Raw genomic sequence first — 11688 nt, 5'->3', positions numbered from 1 at the left:
AACAAATGTCTAAACAGCTGGTCTGTCCTCTCATCAGAGGGAGCTGAACTGAAGTGGTTTTCTGGCATCATCATCATCATCATCATCATCATCATCATCACAGCCCATTTGAGAACTAAGGATGTCCGTGCAGTCTCCTTTGTCCATACATGAGGGCCTCCTTCTGTGGGCATCAGTCATTCAGACAAACACTTTAATTCAGACATGGTGGATCACAGTTAATCACACACATATACCAGCTGTCAGGACAGGTGCATGAATACCTGCTTCAGTTGAGGACTCCTGTGTATGAATTCACAGTATTAAATGACAAACCCCTACAAGATAATGTTCTATTATACATTGTGTATTAAAATCAATACAACAAGATACCAGCGAGAAGAGGAGACAGAAAATAAGTTAATGAGATAAAACTGAATGTTTTGCTGCATGTAGGAAAATTCTATCAGCCACATGAGAGTGAGTTAATTGTTCAACTATATTTCTCCTTGTCCTGCAAATGTTTGCATGTTTGGGACAAGGTACGGTTACCATAGCAAACACTAAGTAATCAGCTAGCTAGCTAGCTAGGTGATGCACTTTGCTAACCTAGCTAGCTAGCTAGATTAGAAAAGTGCATCTGTGATTCACATTAACTCTAATATTAATTTGGATGTTAACTGTCTCCTGTTCTCCGGTCAAAGCACGTGGGAAAAAACGCTGTCGTTTTTATGAGCATCTTACACGTTAAAACTGTAGGACGTTAAAGAAAATAAACATTTACTCACCGAAAGAAACAGTTTATCAGCGTCTCTCCAGTCTGTTAGTGCCGAAGAACGAGCCATAATTACTGTGAACCGAAAACTCATTAAAACTAAAGAACTAACAGTAAAACTGTCAGTGCAAAATTCCTCCTCCGCCGACAAATATTAAGAAAAATAACAGAAATTTAACACAACTGCTTCAATACGATGCACTCACGACCCAAGCTCCCCTCCGGTGATCGACCTCCCGGCCTGCCGCGTCATCTGATCAATCATTGCACACCAGGCATATCAATCAAACAGACACGCCCCCCAAATTACCAGTTTTTATGGCCTAATATCTAATTAATTAGATGATTATTTTCAGATGGACCACCAGAACACTGAACGAGAGGTGTGAATTTAGCCCATCACATGAGAGAAGTCAGTGTTTGTTTTGAATGAGTGTGTATTGGAGCCTGTGGTTAAACCTCTGTGATCCAGCAGAATGAAGGAAACCACCTGATCCAAGGCCAGACATAGTTTTTCTTTATCTACATTGTCTTTGCATCTTTACATCTGTACATAACACACTTGGCATTGGTATCCAATTTCTCTGAGCTGTAAAATGAGGAAATGCTGCCGCGGTTCCACACTGATCTCAGCCTTTATGTGATTATTTGGCTTTTGACTATAATTAAACAAAATGTTCAATTAAAAAAAAAAAACCAATAGGTGTGGAAGACCGAGGATGTACCTGCAGCACAAGTAGTAACCAGACAGTGAGGCAACTTCTATGTAACTTTAATTCCACCTTATGGCTCTAAGTGTTTATGACTATTAGACCTGGATGATTTATTTATGAGAAAACTGGGGAACAAAACACTATAAACTGTCGTTCAAATAAGTTCACATTCTTCAGTGGCTCGTGGTCAACGAAATAAACTCTGAGCTCGATAGTGATGCGACAAAAAAAAACAGTTTGATAAAACATGATAAAAACAAATTAAATTAAATGACTTATTCTGCATCAGTCAATTTTTCCTCCAGAATAAAACGTGAAATACTTTTCATTCAAAACTTTTACAATCACTGTGCCGTTGAAACAAGAGGCAGGAAACCAGGTGGAGGGAGACGTCAGTGTATTCATCTGATCTTTGGGAAATATTTATTCATCCTTCATCACTGTCGTCTCTCTGAAGTTTAAAATATATACAGAGAGAATATTACAGATGTTCTTTCCTCCTTCACAGTCGACTCGCTGATGAGAGAGAAGTGATGGTTTATATATATAAAAAAAAGAAAAGACAAAAGTCCTTGTTGAGGTTCACAGTGTCACAGAGGAGACGGTCAGGAGAACCACCCGTCATGGATCGACCGCAAGAACTGGGTGTCCTCATCAGAGGATCGTGGGTAGTCTGCACGACACACACACACACACACACACACACACACACACACACAATATACACATATGCTGCTTGTTAATAACAACTTCATGTAATCGACATTATATCACAAATCTCATTTCTAACAGTGAACGTCAAATTGAGGAAAACAAAATGCATAAAATTATTATCGGTGTATCTATTTACATCTAACTTGTTTGTTTTAGGGCTGCAACTAATGAATATTTTTTATTTTCATTCATATCAATTTGCTGATTATTTTTTATTTTTTCTTAATTGTTTAGTTTATGAAATGTTAGAAAGTCTTGAAAACTTCAAAAGTCTCGTTTTACGACCAACAGAGATTTTATTTACCATCATGTAAGAAAATCTGGAACCAGCAGGTTTTTGTGCGTTATGCTTAAAAAATGACTGAAATAACAAACTGATAATTAAAATTAGTTGCAGATATTTTTGCTGTGTTTACCTGGTTAGTTTGGGTTTTTTGGGCCGGTGTGAAAACCCGACAGTCAAATTCTGACGCGGATTAAAACACCACACCAAGACCACCTGAAAAGGAGGATCTTGCTTCCTTTGACGTCATGTTTAGTTCTCTTAGTTTGTTTGTAAAAAGTCAGCATGAAGACAAAACCAGGACCAGGACTGAGAGGCCTCGATGTGTCTTTGTTTTCTTGGTCCAGGACGAATGAACCAAACTACAGTAGTGAAAGGGTTCTGAGGCCGAGGTCAGAAATGATCCTGACCCAGACACCGTCCTATCCGGACTGAGTTATTGAGAATTATTACATTTTGACGGAGGATTTCTATTTTAACCATCGCAGCTTTTCAAGCCTTTACAGCGCTGGTCACGTGACGCACGCAAATAGTGAGAGACGATGTGGGAGAAAGAAAGCGTGGAAAGAGGGAGAGAAATAGAAAAGGAGGTGTCACAGCTGTTAACTGCTGAATGTGTTGAGATTGTTTATTATAAAAATGTTTGAGACTGTTGGAATTAACCATAAAGAAGAAACATGGAAAGTCCAGCTACACTTTTTATTTTATTTTGTAAAATTAAGCACTTTATTATATTTTTCCAAAAACCCTCTGATGTTCCTGGAAATGATAAAAGAACATAGTTATTATTATTATTATTATTATTACCAAATTCATCATATCTATATCTATTTAGCCTGACACGCTGATGAATAAAACATTATTACTTACAATCCATGTTGCCGAGTAAGTCAGATCCCTCATCACTTCTGTACGAGTTGTCTGAATCTTCTGAATCGTCGTCGTCGTCATCGTTGTCGTTGTTGTCATCGTCGCTGTTGCTCCCGAGAAGATCTGCGATCTGTGGAAAAAGAGACTTTACTGAGATTCCTTCAAAAAACAAAAAAAAGGAAAGTTTTACTGTTTCTGTTTCCAGTTTTCACCAGAGAAACCAATAATAAGCAGATGAGACGGGGACAGGTGACGTCCGCTACCTCTTCGTCTGTGGGGGAGTTGCCTCCGTCCCCGTTTTCCCGGTTGTCGTTATTGGCCAGCTCCTCCATGAGCGGGTCCGTGTCCATGTCATCATCGTCGTCGTCATCATCGTCATCTGTGTCTGAAGAATCATCATCATCCTGGTCTTCGTCCTGGGAGGAAACAACATGCGTTAAAAACAAGGGACAGTGTACGAGCATCCTGATCTCGTGTGTGTGTGTGTGTGTGTGTGTGTGTGTGTGTGTGTGTGTATATGTCTCACCTCATCATCGTCGTCTCCCTCTTCAGCCAGTTTCTGTCGTCCCACCTCGTAGAGACGACACACCATGTCCAGACTCACCGTGTCCTGGTTCTACAGAGTTAGTTCACAAAGTTTTTTTTTCTCCGTTAGATTAAATAATCATAAAAAAATAAAGATAAAAATAAACAAATCAACTGCTAAATGTTTTTATTACTGATATGAAAAAGAGCTAAAATAAAAAATAAAAATAAATTTCTTTTACATTTTTTCTGGGAGAAATAATGCATTTAATAAATTCATGAATAATTGTCCAATTAAATCAATAATGAAAATAATCATTAGTTGCAGTCGTAGTATGGAAATAAAAAAATGTACTTGTTGTGGGTCATAACAACACAGCAAACAAGATCTAATAAAATAATGTTTCACACAGTAGAAACACACAACACAAACATGTTTATAACACTAGCTGCCTCTGTCTGCGTACACACATATTTACAGCAGGACTAGTAATGACAACACAACAAACAACATGCGCCTTCAGGCGATGTAAAACATGCTAATGAGGTCATGTTGAAGTTTTCTTGACTTATATGCTTTCAAAATATTTAAGTTGAGCCTGGAGCCAGAGATGGTTCAGTTCTCTTTCACTGATTATTTGTTCAGATGAAGCCTAAATCAATCAAAGTACCTCAATGACAGCCAGGTAGCAGTCTTTGTTGTCAGTACACAGGTCAAAGATGTTCCTCTTCACGTCCACTGTGGCTGAAAAAGACAGAAGCAAAACAACAACAACAACAAGTTAAATCCGATTCTGTGTCTGGAAAGCAACAACAGCAGAGGCTTGCAGTTGAAGGGGACGTCAGGTGCAGGTGCAGCTGCAGCGTTACCGATGGGCTTGTAGTCTGTAGCATCAAAGGTCCTGAAGGACGAGCCGAAGGGACTCTTCATCTGATGGTCCATGGCATCCACCTCATCATCGGCTTGAAGCATTGCTGTTCATGAGCATGTGGAGAAGAAGAAGAACACAACATGTTACTGTTGTACAGCGCACATTAACAATACCTGCTCACACACACACACACACACAGAGCACTTGTTACAGTACCTCCATACATGATGGTGGCGTTACTGTTGAAGACCACCCTGCACTGGTCCAGGGCGGGGACAGTGTGCAGGAGGTGGAAGGACCTCAGGTCCCACTGTCACCTGCTGTCAAGGCCGACAACTACAGAACAACATCTCTCTCTCACTCACACACACACACACACACACACACACACACACACACGCGCGCGCACGCGCACACGCGCACACACGCACGACTAAAACTAAAAGGTTGCTGCTCTAAAACCAATTTCCATTAGAAATCAGATGTGCCCCCTCCATCTCTATTTTAAATCTCGGCTTCAGAAACATTTTTATTCACTGGTCTTTCTGACTCACTGACCTTTAGTCCGTTGTCATGTTTATAATTGTGTATCTGCTCCTTGTTGTTTTGTTAGTATGTTTAGACGTTCTGTATACAGTATATTCACCAGGTTTTCTTGTGTTGTACTTATTTTATAAATTTTTTTTACATGCGGTTACTTATTTTAATGTCCTCTGTACAGCACGTCGGTGTCAGCTCAAGCTGTTTAAATGTGCTCTAGAAATAAAGTTGACTTGACTTGATAAATTTAAACATAATGAATACAAGTCTGACACACAACTTGCTGTACAACGGTGCAAACAAGATAGTCTTAATGCTAAGCTACGCTAACTGGCTGCTGGTATTGATCTGATCCGACTCAGTGAGAAAGTAAATAAGCATGTTAAAGCATTTAAATCTAGTCTACATTTCAACCATTAGGCAGCAGAAAACAACAGAGTCCAACTATTAACATTAAGTTAAGAGAAGAAGAAGAAAAGTAAACCAAGAAAAATGTCTCGTTTTCACTCTGTTATGTTGTGTTTTTGTTTTATCTTTACAGATCCGTGTGCATTTATGTCACTGATGATCCTGGTGGTGAATAATTATTCAGAGGATACAATCTCAGTGTTGATGATGACCTCCAGGCCGTTGGGATGGAAAACGCCGCTGATGTTCATGTTGAACTTGTCGAACTTATGGATGGCCCGAGACACCCGCACGTCCCACAGCACCCCGTCGTTCAGCACCAGGTCGTCGGTGGGGTTGAAGGTGGCACAGTTCCTCTTGTAGTTGTTGGCCAGGGCGGGGTCGTTCAGGGTCAGAGTCTTCTGACCCGACTGGATGTCGTAGATCTGCAGCACAGACGGAGAAGAGATATGAGACGAGCTAAACACCAAGGAGGGGAATGTAAAAGGTGACTGGGAGGGTGCGATACTAGGAGAGTGAACTGATCAGTGGCAATGAATCGTGACAGGAGCATTGTGGGTAACCTACATGTGCGACTTGGTCCTTGGTGCCGATGACTCTGTCCTGAGAGAGTTTACTGAACTCGACGTAGTGATCGTCCACAAATGAGTTTCTGGGAATAAAAACAAAATGTTTCAGCGAGATTCCAAACACCATCGTTCAAACACCAGGAGAAACAACGGCGTGCAAAGTTTAAAACCGAGTGTGTGTGTTTTACTTCAAGCTAAAGACACCGTCCATACTCCAGAGGGCCGACAGCGGGACGCTCCAGGAAGCAGAGGTAAGCAGCAATTTCCCGTCCTGAGGAACACATGACATACATTTCTATCATTTAAATCATTTCACTAAACTTTCATTCAAGAGAAAAGAGTCAAAACAGGCAGGAGACTGTTACTACAAAACACTAAAGATTAACTGACGGGCTGCTGTTTTTCTGTTCTGCTCAAAAAACCTGCTGCAACATTTTGGTCTATTACAGCTGTTTCTCTGAAAAACATCTGCCTGCCGCAGCCGAGGACGACGCTCTGAGAGTGAAGCTGTGTCCGGACCACAGAATGTAAATAAAGACGAATGGACCTCCGTGATGTCACCCACAAGTTTCTGAAGCTCAGAGTGAGCTGCTCTGCTGTCGCCATCTTGGCAGTGCCTGACTCCGCCCCTAACTCCCAACTAAAGCCAATATGGTCAAAGAGGAGGGGCATGATTGGCAAACATACGCTCACCCACCTGTCACTCAAACAGGCCACGCCCTCAATTCTCCATAACTTTAGTCCTTATTAAAATGTAAACAGGTGAGTTATATAAACAGGTGTCATGTTTATTTCTTATTAAGTTGGACATTTTAACATGGGAGTCTATGGGGACCGACTCGTTAGAGGAACTGCAGCTTTTAGAAGTTGCTGCTTGATCCCGACAGATAAACAATGAGCTGAAACGTCACTATAAAGTTCTGTGAAGCTGCAGACTCCTCTGATAATTCTCTGTAGGTTCATCACTACGAGCGACACTTCTAACATTACACACCGATTATACCGACTTTAACAAACCAGCAGACTGGAGACGTCTTTCAGCCGTCACTCTCTTTCTCTCAGTTATTCTTAATCTTGAAAGTTCAACAAAACTGCATCATTTGATTTGCTCTAATATGACAGCAGGTGTTTTGAACTCTGTGTGTGTGTGTGTGTGTGTGTGTGTGAACGTACCCTGGAGGGTTCGAGGTGTGTGATGGCTGACGTGTGGCAGGTGTAGTTGGCCTCCTCCTCTCCGGAGAAGACGTTGTAGAACTTGAGGTGACCGGAGCAGGTACCCAGCATCAGGAAACGCTCGCGGGCTGAGAAGGCACAACAGGTGAAGCCGCTCTCGTCTCCGTCGCCCTCGTGGAAGACCGACATCGGACGAAACCTAAAGCGACGGGAGAGACGCACAAAGACAGGAGAGAGACGGGGGGGATGACGCCTAGTTTCCACTCACACATTTTTAAAAGGACAAACTCTGCGTTTCTTTCTGACACAGCGGAGTGTCTGTGTCTGTTCGTTACCTGCTGAATATCAGATGTCTGTCCAGACACGCTCTGTCCACGCCTCCGTACTTCGGGTACAGCACCCTGCTCCCCAGGCGGGCCGTGAAGTTGGGTGACGCCTGTCGCCTCTGCTTGGGCTCGGGGCATCGGTGGGGGGTGAAAAGGGAGAAGGGGGGGCAGGTGGTGACAGGATTGGGGCAGCGGGCGTGTTGTTCCCTCAGGTACTCGGTGATGATGCTGTCAAGGGTCGGGGGGGAGGGAAGGTGGCGCTCCAGCTGCTTCTTCATGGCAGGAGTCTGATCGACAGAGAGAGAATGGTTAAATCCTGTACGGATCAGTCCGTCTTCGGTTTGGTCCGTGTCTCTGTCTCTCAACATATACAGCTTCATAAACAAGAACCTAAACAGTTTCAACTGAGATGCTTTTTGGTGACAGAAAAAAAAAGAAACAGCGTCTTTTTCCAGTTATATTCTGCAGCTGTATCGAAGCTCTGACCTGCTGCTGGTTTCAGCCTCAGTATTTTGTCGACACTGAGGATGAGGAGAAGCGTGTGTGTAAACCTTCCTACAACAGATCCACACCGACACTCCCGTCACTGCGTGGATGTGTGCCAGGACGATCTGGAAACTTTGGCGGAAGTGTCTAACAATCAACAAAACTTGTGATGACAGAACTCGCACCTGAGAAACTGACACTAGATGAACGACTGTAAGAACCGTCATTGATTCATTTTGTGTCAAACCACTAATTGATTAATGGCTTCATCTTTAAAAAGACCTCGTTTAACCTCGTTAACGTGTCCGTATGTTGTAACTGTTGTAACAGGCCGCCATCAAGTCAGACACCTTCTTCTTCCTGTCGAGTCAGTGACATCACTGGCCGGCCTCGCAGTCAACAGCTGTCAGACTGTTTTGCAAAATCTATTCACACGGTTTCCATTTTCTGTCTGTTGACACATCTCAGTAAAGTTAAGGTGTCACATTAAATACCTGCTGGAGCAAAACTTTTAGTAGATAACAGTTTTATTTTCTTTTTGTTTTACTGAGATAGAGACTGGAGAGTGATGTCATCACCATTACACCATACACAACTGAAAACAAGAGAAAACAGGGAGGTGTGTGTTTGATGAGCAGAGTCGGAGCTGTGGAGTGGGTGGAGATAAAGGCGGGGCTAATATTAGCATATCCATATATCTGCGAATACTAAATGAGGCAAAGCTGAGTTATATTTAAGGCCATGAAGGGATCATTTCATTCGTCGAAAACTTTTCAGCGTGTAATCTTGAGGAACAGAGATGAGTTTTTAAAAAAGGTTTAATCATCGTCAGGAGAGGAAATGTAATGAATCAATAAATAATAAAACAAAACAAACCCATCACTGACCTGTATGAAAGCGCCGTGGTCAGACTTCTGCTTCAGCGCGCGAAGCTTTTTCCCTGAGTTGCTGGACGCCACTGGGCGTTCCCGTGTGAACAAAATCCGGCCAGCCAGATGTGAGCCCTGCCCAGCATGAGGAGGATGAGGAGTTGGAGGAGGAGGAGGAGCGGGGGGGTGGGCAGCGGCGGGTAAAGAGGAGCATGAGGGGTGAGGGCTGATGAGGGTGCGAGAGGGAGGCAGAGACGGGGTGGAGGAGACCGCGGCGACCGAGGACACGGGAGAGGATCCGACGTGGCTGGCAACACGAGCCGCAATCCCGCTGGCGAGCCGGCAAGTCCTGGGGATCATTGGGGAGGGGGGAGGGGTGACGCAGGTGGAAGAGTTCGAACAGAGGGATCCTACGGATAAGTTTGCCTCCTTAACGAGTGTGTTCGCCGTGTCGTGGAGCCCTTTCGCCACAAGGTGGTTCCTGATCAGCATGAGGAGTTCCTTCTCAGAGAAGGTGATCCGCGACTGGGCGACCACGTTGGCCCTCTGCAGACGAGCCAATGACACGTCGGTGCCCATGAGCAGAGGCTTCCCGGACACTCGCTCCGTCATCTCGGCGGCGTAGCGGCAGAAGCGCACGTGCTCGCTGCGTTTGTCCTGCAGCACCGGCTCCTTCATCAGCTGAGGAGGTGAAAACATCGGAAACAACACGTCAGTATTTGTGGGGCGATGATGATGGACGTTACTGCTGGAGATGAAATCTTCCACCTTCAATTCTCACATGTGACAATAAACTACAAACACAAACCTCTATTTTAAATTCAGTAACATAAAATATTAAACTGTTTTTTCTTTGTGCATCTGGAGACAGATGTGCACCAAAGTCATCACTAACTTTGGGTCTTTGTGCTAATTTTTAACGTGAATTGCAGCTTCAGTTCTTATCTTTTTTTATTTTGTCACAATTATTTTGTGGAGAGTTGTGGTTGAAAATCTTGCGCTCGCCTGTTGGATGTGGCCGCTGGTGAACAGCGGTAGTTTGCTGATGATCTGTCTGATCGCTGCGCTGCGAGAGAGTCCGACCAGAGCCTTGCAGGACAGAGCTCGGATCAGGTCTGCGTCTGTGATGGGCATCTTCACCGACAGCAGAGACAGCAGCACCTGGGAAAGACGACAGGTAGGGGATTAATGGTTGATTATTTTCTTTTTCATACTATTTTATAATCTCCATCAGAAAAACATGAAGTTGCAGTTGCAGGTTGCAAAGTGAAACACACACGTCTACCCATCTTTTTCCCCCACTGCTTATCTGCTTTACTTATAAACATAAAATCCTATCGTTCTCTTTCCATTCTCACCTTTATACCGTTGTTGTTCTGCACTACCTGCCACATGTGGGCCAGCACCCTGTTGTGGGGGGCGGGCGGCTGCTGGGGGTGGAGGGACGGCCTGAGGGGGGTGACAGCGAAAGCACCCACCGTGTTCAGGCTCTGGTCTGGAGCGCACACACAGTTTATTATCACCTGGGAGGGTCAGAGGTCAGAGGTCAGAGCGGAAACAAACGGCCAGTACTCCGTGTTCAAACCAGCACCTGACTGTTGTTTTTACGACAGACTTGAAAAAGCTGTTTTAAATGTTTTAAAGCCGCCTGTTCACCTGTAGCGCAGACTTTTGGATCTCGGCATCGTTGACGAACACCTCGCCCTCCGCGACGCCCAGGATGATGCTCATACCTGCGGCACAGATTCACAGCCGGGACAAAAAAGATCCAAAAGCTGAAACTCCCGAATCATTTTCAGTTAAACAGAGAAAAACAAAACAAAAGCTAAAGAGTTTTACTGACCCACAGTGGAAACAGGAGACCTGGTTTCATCCAAAATGTCTACTGTGTCCGCTAGCACCAGCTGGACTTTGGGAACCACCGTCAGGATGGCGAGGATGTCCAAGGCGTAACGCACTGTGTCACTCCTGGAGAGACAGAACGAGACGTGTGAAGTAACTCGTCGAAGTTGTGACCGTGTCAAGACGGACAGCGGTGAAAACTTTACCTGCCGTAGTAAGTCCTCCAGTCGCAGGCCGTAGAAATGAGCTGCAGCATTAAAGGAACACAGGACAGCTTGTAGAAAACCTCCACCGGTTCCCATTGGAGCTGAGGAGGCCCGCACTCGATCAGAAACTCCATCATCTCTATAACCTGCTCTCTGGTGTAGGTGTACGCCTGGAAACAAGAGAGACGCACAAGCACATAGTGCATATATATATATATATGTATGTTTATATGTAAGAGGGCAGATGATTGGTAGAAGTCCTTCTTCCTGTTCCTTTCTGACATTCCTTAAAAAATGGAAATACTTACAAAAACCAGTGTTGTATTGACATATGAAAATGGCTGATAAAATGTTTTGGTTTTAATTTTAACGTTAGAACATGTTAGAACATAAAAATGTACTAAAATATTACAGGAAAGATGTAAAAAGACTTGACAGGACGCTGTGTAAACAGGACGATTATAAATCCACCACATACCTTGTAAAATGGCTGCTGGGGAACAATGGTGCCTTCGTCTGATGTGTGCAGAGACTGCTT

General features: G+C 43.8%; 1 protein-coding gene across 3 annotated transcripts in view; it reads right to left on the bottom strand.

Annotated features, from left to right (window-relative positions):
- Window positions 1-1250: 1250 nt before the first annotated feature.
- Window positions 1251-11688, bottom strand: part of LOC111672865 (DDB1- and CUL4-associated factor 1-like) — a 17981-nt gene continuing 7543 nt past the window's right edge. For 2 of the 3 annotated variants that reach the window (XM_087169649.1, XM_023430440.2), the window contains 19 exons: window positions 11629-11688; window positions 11151-11320; window positions 10946-11070; window positions 10759-10835; window positions 10461-10625; window positions 10108-10263; window positions 9121-9783; window positions 7757-8034; window positions 7422-7620; window positions 6437-6519; window positions 6247-6331; window positions 5871-6104; window positions 4948-5041; window positions 4730-4834; window positions 4531-4604; window positions 3861-3950; window positions 3598-3750; window positions 3335-3464; window positions 1251-2140 (listed from right to left, as the gene is read on the bottom strand). The exon at window positions 11629-11688 is cut by the window's right edge and continues 40 nt beyond it. In XM_087169649.1, coding sequence (XP_087025775.1) covers window positions 2073-2140; window positions 3335-3464; window positions 3598-3750; window positions 3861-3950; window positions 4531-4604; window positions 4730-4834; window positions 4948-5041; window positions 5871-6104; window positions 6247-6331; window positions 6437-6519; window positions 7422-7620; window positions 7757-8034; window positions 9121-9783; window positions 10108-10263; window positions 10461-10625; window positions 10759-10835; window positions 10946-11070; window positions 11151-11320; window positions 11629-11688 — 3009 coding nt within the window. In that variant the 3' untranslated portion in view covers window positions 1251-2072. Of the gene's footprint in view, window positions 2141-3149; window positions 3224-3334; window positions 3465-3597; window positions 3751-3860; window positions 3951-4530; window positions 4605-4729; window positions 4835-4947; window positions 5042-5870; window positions 6105-6246; window positions 6332-6436; window positions 6520-7421; window positions 7621-7756; window positions 8035-9120; window positions 9784-10107; window positions 10264-10460; window positions 10626-10758; window positions 10836-10945; window positions 11071-11150; window positions 11321-11628 lie in introns of those variants that run through there. The other variant, XM_087169650.1, reaches the window with a different exon arrangement.

This window comes from Seriola lalandi, unplaced genomic scaffold (assembly GCF_002814215.2).
Source record: "Seriola lalandi dorsalis isolate HSWRI2012SDOR001 ecotype SW California unplaced genomic scaffold, Sedor1 jcf7180002054903, whole genome shotgun sequence".
Classification (NCBI taxonomy): domain Eukaryota; kingdom Metazoa; phylum Chordata; class Actinopteri; order Carangiformes; family Carangidae; genus Seriola; species Seriola lalandi.
The sequence above is the reverse complement of the archived record's forward strand: the minus strand, read 5'-3'. Positions and strand labels throughout refer to the sequence as shown.